Source organism: Eutrigla gurnardus (assembly GCF_963514095.1).
Source record: "Eutrigla gurnardus genome assembly, chromosome: 13".
NCBI classification, from domain to species: domain Eukaryota; kingdom Metazoa; phylum Chordata; class Actinopteri; order Perciformes; family Triglidae; genus Eutrigla; species Eutrigla gurnardus.
In genome coordinates, this window is record NC_139936.1 from 11258865 (window position 1) to 11278265 (window position 19401).

A 19401-nucleotide genomic window follows, 5' to 3' on the forward strand; every position below is an offset into this window, starting at 1 on the left:
TGTTGCAAGTTGATAGACTCAGCGACTAGAGCGAGTTATACAGAACACTACTTTTCAGTTTAAAAGTGTTAACGTCCCAATAAGACATAGGTGATTACATCACCTTAGGTTTATTTACATTAATGTCAAAATGCAAAAAATCTGTGTGGCAGAGAGATTGTCTTTTAGAGAGTGTTTTTGATTATGTGTCCATAAACTACAGCATTGTAAACCTATGCCCAACAGGAGACCAAAATGACCGATAATTGGCTACAGAGGACAAGCATGTCCAGCTCCATATCTTTATGTTCCTCCTCCCACGCCCTCGCTGCCGCTGACAGCTGAGTTTCCTTTGGACTTAAGCCTCGAAAACAACCATCACGTTGTTTTTTGAAGAAGCTAGAGCCCGGGGTGGTAGCACAGGCTCCGAAGGAAAAAAGTCAGTTTTCTTGCCCCCTTTTACCCCTGTGGGAAACTGCGAGACCGCCCCTGGATTAAGTCCCCGCCTTTAAACTCAAATAAGAAGGAAACTTCAAAGGCCGTCGGCCGCCGGGGCTCCGCCCTCGCGCTCCCGTACGGCTTCACAAAGGATTTGCCGACGTTCGGGAATTCCGCCTCCAGTTCCTTTTATAGCGCCACTCGTGCGCTGGCAGCGCTCCAGGATCCCGCCCCTCCCGGTTACTTTGACAACACAAAGGACTTCACGGAACTCGCAGGCACCGCCTCCCTTTCCAAATAAGGGCAGCCTCTCCATGTACGGCAAACAATCGGTGCGAGATTGCCCTTTTCTCTTCCTTATCCCGTTTATATGATCGGAGAGGAACTGCGCTTCAGGTTGGAAGCGGTGCGATCATGGCCGAGCGAGTCCAGCAGCCCCCAGCCAAGCGGCTCTGCTGCAGGCCCGGCTACAACCCGGCGTGCAGGCAGGGGCAGCGGGCTGGAGGAGTCCTGTGTGGCGGCGCGGGGTCCGCTCCGGGAGGGTCGGGAAATGGAAAAACGCACAACCCCGAGTCGTTGCTCGACATCGCGGCACGCAGAGTCGCGGAGAAGTGGCCGTTTCAGAGGGTCGAGGAGCGGTTCGAGAGGATCCCGGAGCCCGTCCAGCGGAGGATCGTATACTGGTCGTTCCCGAGAAGCGAGAAGGAGATCTGTATGTATTCCTCTTTCAACGCCGGAGGAGAGGAAAGTGGAACTAGCGGGGACAATAATGACGAGACCCAGCTGCCTTTCCTACGGGGTGTCACTCTGCTAGAGGGTGGCTGGGTGGACAACGTATTGCAAGTCGGTGAGTGGACTATAACGTTAGGAAAACAGCCTACAATAAACAACACATCTAACTCGCACTGTTTGCCTTTTCCCGTGGAACCGTGCCACACTTTTAAAGGGCTTGTGTTTGCTTTCCACAACCTTGTGTATTATAAACAATGCAGGGTATTTCCACACCAGTCTTCCCTATAGCTGTGTGAGAATAGCCTATTTCCAGATAAGCCCGTAATAGTAGCCCACTTCTCCTTGTTTTTGCCCACTGAGCTGTGCATTGAAGTGCCCAGAGCCATCCCAATTGGAAGCTTAGCACTTTGTTCCTATTTTTATGTCTTCCCAGCTCTCTATGCCCCCACCAATGGGTACGCAGACAAAAGCCCCCTATATCTTTTCACCGCTGGCTAAATAGACGATATTTAGAAAGGGTGGGAGGGACGGTGATTTAAAGCCACAGTGCTTCTATTTTGTTTGCCAAACACCTTTGTGAGACAGACTGAAGCCCTTTCTGCTTTCTTCCCAATATTCAGCTAAAGCCCAAGCTGCATTCAGCCGGCGAAGGCAAAATTGCATTTTTTACCCCCCTTCTTTCTGCTGCATTATTTGTGGTAAAGCTCGGAGTAAACAGAGGTGCTGTAGGCTCAGAAACCCCCTGCCTGCCTGCCTCCCTGCCTGGCTGCCTGCCTTTGCCAGAGCCACAATATTTCACTGCAATCGTCAGTGCAATAGACTCAGCTGTCAATCCGACTCCCCACCCTTGGAAACGGTTCAGGATTCTAATCCCATTACTCTCCCCAGTTCATCTGAATCTTAATGCATTCTGCAAACAAGATTTTATGCATGATCTTCTTCCTCCTCCCTCCCCTCACCATATCTGCCTCTCTCTCTCTCTCTCTCCCTTGCTCCCTCTCCCCCTCTCACTTCTTGGCTTACTATCCCTCCAAAGAATCTGTGTGGAGATGGCTTCAGCTCTTGTGGGCTCAGAGAATGTGCAGTGCACAATAGTAGCCATGGAGCAGGCAGACAAGCAGGCAGCTCTCCCTCCCTCTCTGGCCTGTTTACCAGATTCCCCAGCATTAGACCCATTTATGCGCTCACTCTTTTGGGGTTTTAGGAAGCTAAACACCCAGCACCGGGTAAAATACTGTAAGGCGTCGTCAGCGGGGAGTTTTGCCTGTGTGTATGTGCTTTGGAAAATTGTAAGAAATGGTGACAAAGGGGGGGGAATGAGGTCATTATCTTTGGCCGTGCATTTGTTTTTGTGTGTGTGAAAGAGATAGCGAGAGGAAGATTATGTGTGGGGGTTTGATAAACACAGAGGGGGATTGTGCATGCATCTGTGTGTGTGTCTTCGTCTGCATGGGCTGTCAGTCTCATCCTGCATGCTCACAGAGAGTGGAGGATGACAGGCGAGTACACAGCAGGAGGAGGGCATGTTATGCTGATTGCAATTTTCGCCCCAGAATTATTTTTTTTTGGTATGGGGGGGCTGGGGAAAATAAAGCCAAGGAAGAGGAAAAAATGATAAATAAAAGATGCAATCTACTCCAGGGGACAGGCAGCCACTGGAGGATGAGGGCTTAAAAGCAGGGCAGCATGGGAGGGGGGCTGTCAGCCACATCACACACCACATGTATTGGCCCATCAAACACATACAGTGGATCTGGCCTGGAAAAAAAAGTGAGGGTTGTAAGGGTGTGTATGTGTGTGTGTGCACACAAGGGTGCACGTGTGCATGGCTTTGTGTGGCTTCTTGTGTGTGTGTGTCTGTGTGTTTGTGTGTGTGCTGTCAGTGGGATGGGATTCAGTGTTGATGATGAAAGACAGTAGAGCAATAGAATAGATGCGGAGGTTATTGTGTATGGGGGGGAAAGCTAATATACTTGAATGGATCTGCTGTCGCTGTATTCCTTTCCTCCCCCTCTCATCTCCTCCACCTCCCGCTCTCCCAAGTGAGCAGCTATAAAACTCTCCATATTTACTCCCCTAAGGCCAACTACCAGCCCCCAGTCTCCTGTGATTATTTATCTTTTTCTCAAAGACATTAATCACACGCTTTTTCCTTTTTTACTCCATCTCTTTCCATATATCAGTGCTGCGAAGGGAATGGATAGGGGGGATGGCGTTTAGGGGGAAGAGCAATAGATCGGGTGATATCAGGAAAAAGAGGGGAAGCCTAGAGGGAAAAAGTGGGTGGAAAATGCAAAAGAGGAAAGAGGCATTGAAATGGTGATTGCAAGAGAAGGGGATGTCTGAAAGTAAAGAATGAAGTGCAGAGAATGGTGGAGAGTGAGATGGATGGGTTGTTCTCTCTCCCATGCGAGCTCATCTGTTCCAATGCCAGCCTTCCAGATAAATATTCATATATGAATGCAAGTGTTATCCAGCAGTCCACTGCTCCTCCTGCTATAGCAGTGTTATAACAGCCCAGCCTCAGCCAGCCTTGCGCTCTACTGTCGAATCAGTGATGAATTTGTCAGCTGCTGAACAGATAGCGGAACACATACCTGACCTCAACCCGTACGAAATGATTCTGTGTGTAATAATACATTCAAAAACTGCAGATGAGTGGAATGAAATATGCACGTTGCTTTCCGAGAACAGTCACCGTCTGCCACGAAAATTAGATTGTCGTGAGCTGATCACAGAAATCAATAAATCACACCGTGTGCCAAGTTTCAGTTTCCTTTTAGCTTGTCAATCAGGCCGTGATTTAACTGAGCATCATCTACAGACCTAGAAAACTTCCTGAGCTGCCTGATCACAGCATCTGTTCTCCGGCCCCCTTGTGTAATTTAGCCTCGGCAGCTCATCATGCTGAAAGGAAAGCTAGTATTATGGTGCCCCGTCCTCTAATTATAGTATTCTAATCCTATGGCTCTAACATGGCATGACAAAGCATGTTTGCACTTCATTACCCTCCTTCCTGTTTTAGTCCTCCAGTCTGGGTCAAGTTCATCCCCTCTTCTCATTCATACATGACACGTCCTGTCTTGCTCCTCCCCTCTTTCACCCACCCCCCTACATTTCTAACTCCTGCTCCCTCTATCTGCCTTGAGGGCTTTGTGCCAGGAGGTAAATAAACCATAACCCCCCCCCCCCCCCCCCCACCACCACCACCACCACCTCACTCTCACTATCCTCTTACCATAAACCCTGTCTCCCTATGGAATGACATACTGATGCCTGGCATATGTCGCTCCCTGCAATGTCATTAGCGTAGGCTACATGCTACAGCCTATTTATCCAGCTCCCCTTGTTAGGCTAATTTTTCACAAGAAGCACATGTCGTTTTTTTTTTTATCATGCTTGTTGAGGCTGTTTTAAATTCATCTCGAATGAAAGCAGATATGCATATCCCGTAGCCTATTTTGGTGTATTTTCCATGGGGTGGTGTTGTTGGACTAGGTGGCCTATAATATTTTTGCCATTCCCCTGCTTAAAATATCACCCCATGTCCATGGCAGTCATGCCTGTTTGAGTGTGAATGTCATCCTCCTCTGCTCCACCTATCTCAGAGACAATTTGTGTGTGCTCACATATGTGTATGTGTCTGTCTTGTGCTCCTGCATGCTCATAACTCAGGTTAATTTGTTCACGCTCGGGAGAATGTTAATTAGGTTTCTGCGTCATCTACTCTCGCTCTCACCTTCTTTTTTTTTTTTTATCATGATGTCAATGAAACGGTGAAATAGCAGCCAGGCTGGTGGTTCCCCTGTTTTTTAACGTCTTTCCGTTTTTCCTTTTTTCTTTCCCTTTTTTTTTTTAAAACACAGATGTTGCGAATCATAACACAGACTCTCCTGAACCTTATGCTCGGCTCGTAAAAAACATGCTTGAGGTGTGTGAATGGAGGCGGTAAAGAGCCATATGTCATATCCTGTTGACTTCGAATCACACGTGTGCTTAGTATTCCGGCAGGACTGTGACAATATCAGACATAATTTACAACAATACTTGGCAACAGACACACACACACACACACACACACACACACACACACACACACACACACACACACACACACACACACACACACAAGGGGCTGATAAAACAATAAGTATGTATTTGCACACACTAGAAGGTTATTGTTTGTGTGACAACGCGGCAAGTCAAATGCCAAGGAGAAATCTGTACGGCTTACAAAGGTGGAGTAACACCAGGCTTGTTTGTGCAAGAACACACTCGAGCACACACAAGCATTTTTTGTCCCGTGGACTTTTTGTGAACAAAGAATTTGCAAGGCCTTTCAAAGGGCTTCTCGAGGACCAATATCAACATTTCAAGCATTTTGTTCACGAAGGTGCAGAATTTAAGTCGCCAAACATAAATCTTGCACGAGCATGTTGCGAGACGCTATCTGGCCGAGCTGGATATTTAGTGGGTGAGGGCTTATTGTTTTTGTTTGTGTGTGGGCTGTTTCTCTTCATGTGGGCGGATCTGGTTTTATTTTCCAGTTAGGTTGGAGAGTTCCTTTATCTTTTTACAATGCCTGTCAAGATTGAGCCCACATGCCCACCACCGGAGACGGAGAGAGACAGAACACATATGCTGTTTAAGTGTGTGAAACCAATATGCTGTAAAGAGGCTCAACTTGTGACTCAAGACTGAGACTCTCTAACACAATATACCTCAAGAATTTTGAGGACAATTCCCCTCGAGAGCCGTTAGTGAGGGAGCAGTTATTTTTCGAATCTGGGATGGTAAACCTTGAGGTCAGTTAATCGTATGTCGTCCGCGGACCAAGCTCGAAGGTGAGCGCGCTGAAGGAGCAGTGATCCTGGATCCGGTGCCTCGGGTCTAGCCCCAGCCATGTGACTATCCCTGGGCTTGTATCGTCATGGAAACATGGCTGAGCCCAGAGCTAGTGTAAACAAATGGTTGTCCAAGTGGGAGAGGGAGAGAGGGGCAGCAACCGCATCCATGTGAAGAGACATTGAGTCTTCAGGGAAAGTGCTCTCGCCGGCTGGCTGTGTATATCTGAGAGACTGAGAGAGGCAGATTTCAGGCCTTTGTCACATTATGTTGGCTGAATGGAAAGAGAGGAAAAAAAGATAGGATACATTTCAGGTACCGTATGATGGAAACACAGCAAAATATTGTACTTTTTATTGGCTATATATATATTTTTTAGTTAAATATAGCGTTTGCTATGTAATCTTCCTTGTAAACTGTAGTTAGAGGAAGCATCACTGTATGTCTGATATATTTACTTGATAATTACTTTAATTCTACTCCTAATGACTTTCAGTTACTTACAGACTGTAAGCCCTACACAATTTTCAGTCTGGGAGGCCCCCTCAATGATTGAACCCACGAAGCAACCCCTGATGTTCCCGTGCTGTATCCATAAAATGAAAGATGTCCATTGGTTCTTCTGCTCGTTCTGTCATGTTCCCTCAGCACGCAGACATTTCCAGAAGGTCCTGATGCTTTGCATAGCCCTTAGTCCAAACTCTAACCAATCCCAGACCAAGATATGCCTCTAATTCCCACCACAGACCATAACTTCCTTGAGCCAGCCGTGTTCCATCTTCTACACCCAGTCATAACGGTCTCCTGCTCTTCACATTTCCAAGACTGTACCCAAGATGTACCATTAGACAGTCCTTCTGCCATCTCAAGCTTGCAATGTCTGCCTTTTTTTTCCAGTCCTTCCACCTGACTGGAGCCAGTCTCCCTCCCTGTCCCATTGCTGGTACCAGACATAGCTCTTTCCTCCCCTCCCCTCCCCTCTTAAATTACCATCCCCAGTTCCAGCTTAGCCACCTTGGGTCTACACTCCCAGGCCAATTACCAAGCTGCCCAAAATTACCCTACATGCTAATACGGGCCCTCTTTCAGAGACGCTCAATGTACAAGATCAGCGTGCATTGCCCCTGTTAAAATAAACCAGCTAAAGCAATAAAGTTCCAGTGTGAGCTCTCCAACGTCTGCCCCATCCCCCGTTCCAGCTTGACTTGTCTCTTGTCCCAGACTGTGGCTGCTGGGTGTGCGTCAGCACAGCTCCTCGGCTGGCTGACTCTGTCTAGGAATCCAGTGCTCCTTCCACAGAGCTCCTGCCCCTCTCTTCGCTGTGAGCACAGGGAACAGAACAGAGGGAGCAGGCAATAGAACGGCTACTAAATCCACAATGACAAGGCCCTATTAAACGCTGTTTTTTCTATTTCATTTAATGACTTTTATTACCAGCCGCCCTTCTCTCTTCGATTTGGCAATAATAACAACAGGGGAATGCAGCACTCAGCGTTCTCCTATCTGATGCTCCCTTTCACTTTTTTTTCCTTTTTAATGAATTCCTCTTTGCACCAATGGGCTGCTGAAATAAGCACAAAGCAGGCCAAGACTCTGCTTACTGCAGTAGAAGGTTCAATGTATGTATAGTGTGTGTGTGTGTGTGTGTGAGTGAGTGTGTGTGTGTGTGTGTGTGTGTGTGTACATGTACATGAGGATACGTGTTATGGACTACAGATGCTTTCACTGTTGCCACTGAACAGAGCCTCTCTGTCCGGTTTGGTCAATAGCTGTTTCTCCCCAGAAGCAGCTTTGGATCAGCCCAAAGACTACAAATTATATTTTTTTTGTGTGTGAGCACAATCACAGTATACCTTGCTGAGTGAGTAGAAAGTTAGTACCTGCTGTATGGCAAAGAATATCTCAACTCTGGCTTTTAGTGCAGCAGTCTACACGGCTTGTCGAAAGGGGGGCACCAAGGCCACACGGATCTTTCCATGTTGTGACAAACTAACTTTGACGCGTGACATTATTGTAAATGATTTTTTGGGATGAGTGGAGTATGCATTTTCCCCTTTAAGTTGCTTCCTGAAAGAAAATACCTTCACATGACTTTAAGTACAGGTAGAATCTTTCAGCCTATCTGTGTGTGACTTCGCACTGTGTGTTAATGGCTGTGAGCACGTTTATGTCCGTGTGTCAGGCCGAATAAAGGTGAGGTATGTTAATGATGAGAGGCTGGATGACATTCCCGTCTGTCATCATTCCCTCACTATCCCACTTCCCCTTGTGCAAATGCACACACACACAAACACTTGCTTGCACACTGTATGCTTTAGGACTCACAATTGCCTCATGGTGCCAGGGTGCGGGTGACTAGGCGCCTTAGAGTAAACAACAGCAGAGGATGGGGGTTTACCTGCCGCTGACCCATATCAAACACACACACACCAACGGAGGTGTTCACTCATCGAGTGGTCCCTCCCCCAGCATTGAGCTGGCGCAATGCTGACCTCTTCACTTGACCCCCTGGGATTTACCAAAGCAAAAGGTCAATCTGGTCAGACTGTCCCAGTGGCCGATTGCTCTGCTTGAAAGACGGACCTATGCTGACATTATTGTTTTCCAATAAACATCACCTGGCCAAAGGGAAAGATTGCCTGTCTGATTGAATGTGTGGACGTCTTTGGTATCTTCCAATAAGCAATTTCTAAGCTGAGAGATCAGTCGGAGAGGGGACAGAGTTCATGGCCAGTTTTTTTTTCTGTCCTTTTGTGGAACAATCAGGAATCCGAGCCAGATTGAGAGAGGGACTTTACCCCGTTCTCTCTTCTTGCCCGGTAGGCTCAAGTGCTGTGAGAGCTATGCGGAGGAGGAGGTCCTCAGAGTGTGAGGTGTCTCTGACTGTGCCTAGTCCAATGATGTCGAGGCTGTGTGGCATGTGAGACATGCATTCACTGCTCTGTGGAAGAGCAAGGGTGAATAGAGCTAGAAAGGCTCTCCAGGCATGAGAGACAGACAAAGAAAGAGACTGAGAACGATTCAAAGGGAAGGAGAGGGACGGCTTTTAACTGAATGGAATCTAGTTTAAAGAGTTTATCTCGAAGGAGTTTCTCTCTTGCTCATTTCCTTGCTTGCTTAGTTTTTTTTCTCAGCCCATTCCTGCCCTTCATCTTCCTGTCCCCTTATTATCTTGCTTTTCGACTCCTAATCACTCCATACCTGTGCCTAACCTGATTCTCTTTCATGCATTCCTTGTTTATGAGCCCCCAAGATCTCTTTTCCCCCTCCTCCCCTTCTCAATTTTCCAGTTTCATTTCCCAAGCCGGGCAATAGAAACTCATATCTTATTTACACTGCTGCTATCTAGATACAGCATGTTTCCATAGTGTTTCCTGTGTCTAAACTCCCAAAGGAAGGCTAGCCAGCTAGCTAGCTCCTGCTCTGCTGTGCTCATTGCTAACAGTCTGCATCCAGACCTCAGGGGTTATCACTGTTTCTACATTTAGAAGCTCCCTGTTTACCAATGTCTGGAATAAGCGAAGAACAGGACTTGCTGTTGTTTGTTTTCCTTTGAAGTTTAAATGATCCTCCACCTTGATGTTTCCCAGTAAAGGAGCCTTTTCGGAGTTGTTGTTGTTGGATGTTCTGCCCTTCAGAAATGTATCTGGTATCATCACATTTTATGTGAGTTTGATGAGTTGAAGCCCCGCATGAGCAGTTCAGTGTCTTGCTCGATGACATGCTGAATGCTTATTGTACAGGTCAACGTGGTTCGTTGCAAAGTATCAAAGATTCTCACCAAAAGCTGACATCGAATGTCTTGTGTTATACAATATTTAACATCTTAGAAGTTCTTTTGTTTGGAAAAAAAGGGTGGTTTGTAGAATGTTGTGCTTTTATTTCTCAAGGTAAGATATGGAGAGAAAAGGCAATTATTTCATATCTGATCTAAAACTGGGGCATCAACTTTAGTCATGAAAAACTTGAAAGCATACCCCGTTTTGACAGTGTGTTGTAGTTGCTGGGTTTGAATAGAGTATTTTTGGGTACATTCTTTGCCTTAAGCCTTTTCTGTCAATAGTGGCTAGTGGGAAATTAGCACCATAAATCAGGTTGTCTGTGCCATGCTCTTAAAACCATGCCTGACTTGAGTGTAAAGATCTACCTTTGTTGTAGCTTGGCATTGTTCTGGATGCCTGCAACAGTCTGTTAATGCCACCCTCCGTTCTTGCCCAAAAACTAATATCTCCCTGGCTAGCTGTTAGCCGGCTAACTGTCCCTCCTGGGTGGCTCCATCACCTCCCCTGATATCCCCCTCACAGCCAGTGACAGCCCAGCCCAGAGAGACATGGGTAATGGTCCTCTCTGATGTACAGCCTGACTCAATTGGACTGGATGGCAGACACACGCCTAAAATAACAAAAGGAGGGGAGAGAAAGAGAGGGGGTGGAGAGGGAGGAGGGTAGGGAAGGAGCGAAGCGATCGATAAAGCAGGGACACATCGCCTAATAAAGATTTATTCCTTCCCCCCCCCCCCCCTCGCCATCCAGCTTGGCAGGGCAGAGAGGGGGAGGAGAGAATGTGATTAGTGGACTTCTTCTCCCAGGGTGCCTCTGATAGCATGTGTGTACACGTGCACAGCAGTATGTATACCCCCAATGCATCGTGTGTATTTTTGCATCTTTTGTATGCTTATCGCATGCGTCTCTCCCTCTCCTGAGAGCAAAGGGGGTTAAAAACAGTCTCTGTCGTTTGTTCTGCTGGCAGTGGCACTAGCAGCTGCAGCTGTGCTTCTGCCCCTCTCTCTTTCTGTCAGCTAATATTTAGTTAATCTTTGGTCTGGGACCTACGGGACTGGCCGGAGCTCCTGGTGCCCCATCCATCTCGCTCTGATCTATATTCCACGCTGGATCCCTGTGCCATTAACCACTACCAAGGGGAGGAGAGAGGGGCTAGATGTGCAGAGGTAGAACGAAGAGGAAAGGGCAGATGGGTGGAGGGAGAGCTGTAGAGAGACAATGGAGCGATGGAGAGGAAGCAATGGAGAGGAGGTGTCTATCGTCTGAACACTAAATGAGAGGGGTAGGGGAGTAGAAGAGGTGAGCCGGCTATTCCAGCCATGCACAAAAATGTTTGAGGAGCAGTGGAATAAAAAAACTAATGAAATCCCAAAAATGTACATTCCCTTATTCCCTGCAATATTGGATACGGCCTGATCAAATATTTTACATGGCAGAGCAGGAGGTATAACTTAAATCCAGCTGAAAACAGTGTGTCCATGTGGAGGTGTGAAAGTTCAAGGAGGAAAAAGGTGGCGTAGGTGGATGAGGAGAAGGAGAAAAAAAAAGAGGCAGAGGTGTAGGAGTGAGTGAACCATATGCATGGAGCAGGCCACTTCATTTATATGCATTGTGTAGTTATGAAGGGGTCCACCTGTGAAGGCTCCGAGTGCTGAGTCACTCACTAACGCACAGACTAAATGCCTTTATCTCAGACGCCTGGGCCATCTGAATGGAATATAATAGGCCATAAAGTGCTTTGCTAGCAGCGGCTGCTTGCCCCGTGGCAAACCCTCACCCCTCTCCCCTACTCCAAATCTCATTTCACTTCTTTTGTGGAAACAAAGCATGTACACGCTCTTCTTTAATCACATCGTTTCTTTTTTCTCCTCCTTTCGATGTTTTCTCTTCTTTCCATCCCTCTCCTGTGGTTCCTCCTGCAGTGCTTCTCAGGCAGCCACAGAGAGCTCCCTCTTCTCACTTTAGCCCTCCTGTATACACTCCCTGCCCCCCCCCCCCCCCCCCCCCCCCTTCAGTCATGTGTGATCCCTTTGCTGTGTGTGTATGTGTGTGTGTGTGTGGGGGGCACCTGTTTGGGATCTCAGCGTGTGTTTAGGGTCATGCCTGCAGGTCGTGTGTAATGAATAGCAGGGCTGTTGCTGGAGCACAACTGGCTGAGGAGGAGGTAGCCAGAGAATAGCACACCAGTGACGGAAGGAGAGGAGGAGGCTGGAGGGATGGTTTCAGGGAGGGAGGAGAGGAATGAGGGAGCAGGAGGACCAGCGAGGGAGGAAGTGAAGAGTGGTTGCGAAGCCAGTGAGCCTTAACCACCTTCTGTCAGTCTGTCTGCTCTCAGTGCTGTTTTCTCTCTCATAGGAATCTAATGGCTTTTCCACTGTCCTCTTTCCAAACCTCCGCCACCACCCTCTACACCCTCGTCTCCCTTCTTTCTCTCCCTCTCCATTGCTGTTCTGTTTTTTTCCCCCTCTCTTTCTCCTCTCCATCTCCTCTCACTTTCCGTTAAAATCCCCTCCTGAAAGTCTCTGCACTGTCCTCCCCTGCTACCTCCCCTCCCTTTCTCTCTTTACGTCCTTCCAGCTGTTGGCCAGGGGAACAGCTGACTAAATCTAAAGCTCGGGCCCCTGGCTCTGGCCCCGGCTCCAGCCTCGGCTCTGCCACAGCCTCCTCCTATTCTCAGCCCCCCCCTCCCTCGATCCCTTCCTCCCTCCTCTGGCCTCTAGCCCTGGCTCCTCTCTCAGCAGTCCCAGCTCAGCCCTGGCCCTGCCTCTGAGCCTCGGCTCCAGCTCTGCCTGACTCTCAGCAGTTCCCTCCAACCATCCCCCTTCATCCCACTTCGGAGCTGAAAAGCCTCAAAACCTCTCTCTCTCTCTCTCTCTCTCTCTCTCTCTCTCTCTCTCTCTCTCTCTCTCTCTCTCTCTCTCTCTCTTCTCTTCTTCTTTTCTGTATTTTCTTGCTAATTCACTTGCTTTCCCTCCTCCCTCCTCTGACGGGCTGTAGCTGGGCCCCTGGTACTGTCCCAACGTATCTGGACGGAGGCCTCATCCAGGTTGGCTGCAGTTCAGTTCTCTGGCTCCTTTACCCAGCCTCTCTCGCCAGGCATCTTTCTCTCTCTGGCTACTAACGTTAGTCACTGTAACTCATTGTGGCTCGCTCTGCTACTCCGAGCCACGTTCGGCTTGTACATTTGGTCATTTTCTGGCTCAACACTTCCTGCTGAAGCTCTTTGTGTCCTCTTGCGTCTCTTTGTCTCCTCCACTCGCACTTGTGTACGTCTCTTTAACTTGTGTAGACAGGCTCAGCCCCAGCACAAACACATACGCTCAGCACTCTGACGCGTGCGTCGTGCGAGAGCGTGAAGCATATGACACATGATTGGCAGCAGGGGGAGGATGGTGGGGTGTGGGGGGGCAGCGGAAGGGGATGTGGGCCTTGTCGCATCTCCAGGCAAGCCGGGGGCTCGAGTTTGATCGCTGCCCAGGGAGAGGAGCCTTTGCCCCCACATCCTCCCCCCTCCCCCACCCTCTGTGGCTGTCAGAGCAAGGCTGCAGGCTTGCGTGATTAGGTGCAGGCCCAGGTTCAACCATCACTTCCACACCTGTCAATGCTCTTCCCCCTCTGTTGACACCCAACTGCTCTGCGATGAGTTCAGAAATCACCCCACAGCTACGCTGGGATGCGCGCATGCACAAAACCCCCTTGCGTGGAAGAGGGCCAAGGAAGCCCAGGCAGGAAGTAGGAAGAGTCGCTCTGCGCCAGTTGAAGCAACATCAGAATTTTTGGAACACCTCGCAACTCCTTGCAGATTATTATTCAGCCCACTCCCTGTCTGTCTAATGCCCAATACAGCAGCCATTGTGTTGTTTTGTTTTGGTTGTGTGTGTGTGTGTGTGTGTGTGTGTGTGTGTGAGTGTGGAGGGGAAATTGGGGGGAGAGAAAGCAACAAAAGTTTCCTTTGGAGTCACGTTTTCTCTTGTTGACTGACAGATGCGGGACGATGAAAGCAAATCACAATGTGCCACAGACTTCAAAGGTTCCTGTGTTCCTCCGTTTATTGGCAACAACGCACAACAACCTCTCTCCCGATGTGGATTCTACAAAATGGGGTGGGGGGGGGCTCGACGAAACGGAGGCAGATGACAGAGAAGCTACCATCCAAACAGCTAGAGGGGGAAGAGGGAGGAGGGAGGAGTGGCGCTAAATAATCAGGCCTAAGCAATGTAACCGAATCGGACTGCTTTTCAAAAGCATTTTCAATCAAAATAGGCTTTTGATGCACACTGATTCTGATACCGGGGATGTTTGAGTAGGGAGGCGGCGACGGCTTGGAGTTGTAAAGAACTGGCGCTGGTGAGGGGCGAGCTTTGGTACCTCACTCAGTGTGTGTGTGTGTGTGTGTGTGTGTGTGTATGGACCAGCGCAACAGTAATTAACTGAGTGTAAAAGCTAAGCTGCTTGGTTCTGCTCTCCTAACCTTATAGACTCTCTCTCTCTCTCTCTCTCTCTCTCTCTCTCTCTCTCTCTCTCTCTCTCTCTCTCTCTCTCTCTCTCTCTCTCTCTCTCTCACCCTTTACTCTTTCTCTTGTCCAGGATGGCACCCATTGACTGCCACTGACCTAATTTGGGCAAATTTCACTGACCTACTTCATGGGTGAATGCTGACTTGCCCACGGGAGGGGATTCTCTCACATACGCATATTCTTTTCTATCCTTACGATTAATATGCAGACCCTCAACCTCCTTTACAGTTGCTATGGTGCCGGGCATGTACCCCCCCTCAGTTTTGCCTTACACCCTCCTCCATCCCCTCATTAAACCCCCCCGTCATAGCCTCCTTCGGCACTCAAATGAACGTAATGAGGATCTTAAAGTACAGACACGTGGCGAAATATAAACAAAGCAGTTGGCCTTTGTTTCATGTGGTCTCCGAGGTGACATAGTCCTTCACTTCGCGAGTCTCTGAAGAGACATAATCAGCGTAATTGCATACGGATATGATTATTCTTCTGTCGTCTATGAAAATGGTAACTTGAGCAAATTTGATTAAACAATGTGGAGATGCTTTGCGTGCACGGACAATCATGGCAATTCTTTTGCGAAGTTGGATGGATAGAGACTACTGTCCATGAAGCAAGGGCGATCCCATAGGGGGATTGGCATCTTTAACCCACGTGTATTCAAATGAATTCATGCATCGTTGTGCTCCTATCGCGGACTAATTCCCAGATGACCGGACACACGCGGCCCTCTTGAGGTTGCTGGGAAAGGCTTTGTCATAGTTGGATTGGTTTTGCCCTTTTTTTAACGTGAAGATGATTAGTAATAAACTTCTCTGCCTGCAGCCTCCCACGAGGACATGGCAGTTAGGAGCAAGTCTAACCTGATTCAGTGTTTCGGTCACGCTCATGTGTTATCCTTTGCAAGCTTTTTTGTGCAGCCGCTCTGTTTGACAAAGAATGAGAGGTATTTGTTTCTATGTGCGTGGACCTGCCCGCTTGTGTTTACCCACATGCGTGCTCGGTGTGGTGCCCCCCCCACAATATACAATGTATGAACGCAAACCCGCGTGTGTGAAAGCGCACGCTGGACATTGTCATGGCAACACATAACAGATGTCAACAAAAGAGGCTCCAGGGTGAATATTGTCTCCCTCTTGTCCAGCAGGGTGCAATTTATCTCAATGTAGCCATGAAAGGCGGCTATTTACATGGAACGAGAGCTGTTTCTGGGAAATAGGGGTCTCTCTGAAGGTTTTGATGTCAGCTGCCTGCTTTTAGCTTGAGAGTGGAAACCTAAACCATCTAGAGAGGGAGAGAGAGAGAGGGAGAGGAGCGAGCTGTAAACCTACCGAGAGAGCTCAGTTCCCTCATGTGGTTTTAGCTCTTCACCCTGAAAGTCTCTCACCGTTTCCCCCTCAATGCGCTCGGCGAAGGCCAAGCATGGCGTGTGATTTCAGATGCTTACAGTTTGTACGGAGTAAATCTAACCCCCTTGCTTTATAGCTTATCCTTAAGAGAGTGGTCCTAACATCAACGTCAATATTTACAGGAATAGCCCGCAGGCAGGAGAATCGACCACCACGATTCAGAAGAGACTTATTCAACCTTTTTCCTGCTCCCCCCCTCTTTCCCTCACTTGTCTTCATCCCGGTAATTCTTGTTCTCTGCAGCAGCCCCGTCGATCACGGCGCCAGGTGGCTGACTTATTTGTATTTGGGTTGCCTTTGTGTTTTGTGTATGTGTGAGTGCGTATCAAGGTGTGTGCGCGTGTGCGGCCTTCGACAGGGGCCGTGGCATTGACACAGGCTCAGCGGCTGGTTGAGAGATGCTGGATGACGCGTGTCAAGTGATATTAAATGTGAGAGAACCTCCCCTCCTCCCTCCTTCGGTTTCCCCCTCTGCTTTGCCCATCCTTCTGCCGTGGACTGTGTCTGCTGTGGTTAGCGTGAGCCATGACACTGTTCAGCGGGGCTTTTAGGGAGGAAGGCAACACGTCTGATGTACGCGGCCTCACATCTCTGTGGGTAGAGTGGACACTTTGGCCTACATAAGCTCTTGGAAGGTCAATGGATGTACAGCCGAATAGATACGGAGCACACATGTTATACCGGTGCCAAATTACACATTCTTTGATCTTTGTAATTTAATGATCCAAACAGATCCATGGTAAGGCATTCAGTGTCTGCGCTGCATATTTTTCTGTGGCGGTGATAAATGCTAATGCATATATTTTAGTGGTTGCGGTGCATTGTGTTGTCTTCAAAGAGGGATTACAAAAAAACAGGTCACTCTCAGACAGGCTACCTGTTTATTTAGATCACTACACAAGCTTATGTTCATTGTATTTTCGATAAAAGACAAAAGGTATATCTGCTTGGCTGCTACCACAATGAAAAAGGAAGGTGGCATGTAAAGGGTTAAACTATTTCCTGGTGACTGTATCATTTCTGTATTGTTTGTGTGTGTGTTTGCACACGTGTGTGTATCTGCTTCCATCTGTGTCAGATAGTAATGTGGATGTATGAGTGGTGGCTCAGTGTTTTCAGTGCTAAAATGGGACAGCCTGAGTGTGTGTGTGTGTGTGTGTGTGTGTGTGTGTGTTGGGGGGGGGGTTGTTACGCCAGGATGTGGCATGCGCCGGCGAACAGAGAACAGCGGGTGTGACCTCAGTGACTCCAGGAAGGAAGGGGTTAAGCACGAGCCGGCAGGGCTGCATGGGCTGCGTTACGCAAACTGGCGGCTGGCTGGAGCTGAAAGGGGAAGTGCTGAGCTCAGAGGAACACTGGCTCAGAGCCATTGCTCCCCTCCTCCCTCCCCTGAAAAATCCCCCACACCCCCCACCCCGCCTCCCCTGGCCCTCTTCCCCACCTCCCCGCTACAGCTGAGCGCTCCCCATGCTTCCCACCGCCAGGCGTGGTGATGTGTGTTTGTGTGTTTGTGTGTCTGTGTGCCTGTGCTGGAATGCAGCTTCCCCCTCGGCTGGGGCCTGTGTGTGTGTATGTGGGTGTGCATGTGTGTGTGTGTGTGTGTGTAAGTGTGTGTGCATGTGTGTATGTGTGTGTCTGTCTGGAATGATGCCTCCCCTTGTCTAGTGTGTGACGTCAGTACACACAACGGGTCAGCTTAGGGCTAGGCAACGTTCTGTGTGTGTGTGTGTGCGTGTGTGTGTTTGTGTGTGTGTGTGCGTGTGTGTGTGTGTGTGTGTCGTGGGAGGGGGGACCAGGGGAGGAGTCAGTTATTGGAGAGAGAAAAAGGAAAGAGGAGGGGCTGTTTGTGAGCAGAAGGAGGTTGACTGCAGGGAGTCACTGAAGCCAGTATGCGTGCATGCATGAAGGCAACATGAGTGTGTGTCAAAGGGTGGGGTTGTGTGTGTGTGTGTGTGTGTGTGTGTGTGTGTGTGTGTGTGTGTGTGTGTGTGTGTGTGTGTGTGTGTGTGTGTGTGTGTGTGTGTGTGTGTGTGTGTGTGTGCGCGTGTGTGTGTGTGTGAGACTTTCCAAACGAAACGGGAAGGGTAAAGAATGTAAGGTTATTTCCTGGCGTGGGCAATTGAACCTAAAAGCGCACACATACTCGCACATGTCTGCACACATTCATTTTTAGTTTTCAGTCCGGTGCTGTTGGTGCCCAGCTATTTCCATATGCAAATGAATTCCCCTTCACTTTCAGCCATGTTAGCTTCCACAGTAGTGCCTTTTTGTGTTTGTGCTGCACTCGCTTCACATAATCTTTTCGCCAACATTTTTTTTTTTTTACCCTTTTATGAGCTTTGGCTTTGATGTCAAGAGTAATTTTTGAAAGCTGTTTTATCGTAAAGATTAATCTCAAGCGTATTTTTAGGGCAAAGTTCAAATGAAGCAAGAGAAACATATCTGTAATCAATTCCGACAGCCACAGAAAATGTGATTTTGGCACACTTCCTGCGTGTAAATTATGCGCAAAGAACTAACAAACAGCTGTAGCCTCACAAACACACATTCCATAGCCAATGGAAATCATGTACCGCCATGTTCTTTGTTTATTCTTTTTCACAATGGCCTGTGTGCAGTCTTCTCCACCGACACAGACAGGCTTATCTCGACCCAAACCCCCCTTCATATGGCGAAGGACGCCTGGGCTATAATGTCTTGACTGCATAGGTTTGTCATTAGAAAGATACTGAAGCCATGAAGTAGCAGACAATGGCTTTTCAATGGATCCCATTACCTCCATCTATAGCTTGCGTGGCTCTACTGGGACAGACCTCTGCTAATTACACACATTCATTTCCAGCCAGCTGTAATTTCATTCACACTAATGAACCTTGCACAAGGATTGGGATAATGTATAGTTAATGTACAGCCAGGAGACGGAATTAGCAGGCAACTGGCTTCTCCAGTGACGGCGATTTGCTGAATAGCGGCTAAAGGCACAGTTCACCCAATACCACACAGATGCCATTCTGAAATTACACCCAATAGTAATTTTAGACCAGGTGTTTGTTATAGTTATCTTTGACAAATAATAGCATGCCTTGGCAGAAATATAATTCGATAAGACCAAAAACATATTTAAAATGTTTTTTTGCATAAAATATCTTGTTATCAAGTGCTTTGACATTATGACGAGTAGCTTTGTTAAAAGATATTATCTGCGTTTGAATTCTTTCCATAGAGTTAGATGAGAAGATTGAAACCATTTTTTTTACTTGAAGTAAATTTGGAGCTAATGCCAGCACCTATATTAGTTTAGCTTAGCATAAGTACCGTAAACGGGGAAATCAGCTAGCTTGACTCAGTTGAAATGTAACAAAATCGACACTGTAGCAGGAAGATCGGGAAGTTACCGCTCCCGGGCAAGAAATATTCTGGCACAGATTCCCTTTTAAAACCACATCTTTTTCTTTTGTACACTTTGGTTTGTGTGCTGATTAAACAAGAGATATGATGTATTGTAGGTGCTGGTAGGATTTTTTTTTTTTTTTACCTTTTGGATGGAGTCAGGCTAGCTTTTTCCCCTGTTTCCAGACTGTGTGCTAAGCTAAACAGTTGCAGGCTCCAGCTTTAGATTTACTGTAAAGTCATTGACAGTGCTTTCAATCTTACTCTCTTAACTCTCAGCAAGAGAGTCCTTCACGGTCAAACAGACTGACA

The 19401-nt window shown here is 47.9% G+C and overlaps 1 protein-coding gene across 1 annotated transcript in view; it reads left to right on the forward strand.

Moving 5' to 3' along the window:
- Positions 1-720: 720 nt before the first annotated feature.
- Positions 721-19401, forward strand: part of LOC311022862 (zinc finger SWIM domain-containing protein 6-like) — a 45272-nt gene continuing 26591 nt past the window's right edge. Inside the window, exon 1 of the mRNA XM_084024438.1 lies at positions 721-1264. Within this exon, the coding sequence (XP_083880564.1) occupies positions 832-1264 (433 nt within the window). The 5' untranslated portion in view covers positions 721-831. The remainder of the gene's footprint in view (positions 1265-19401) is intronic.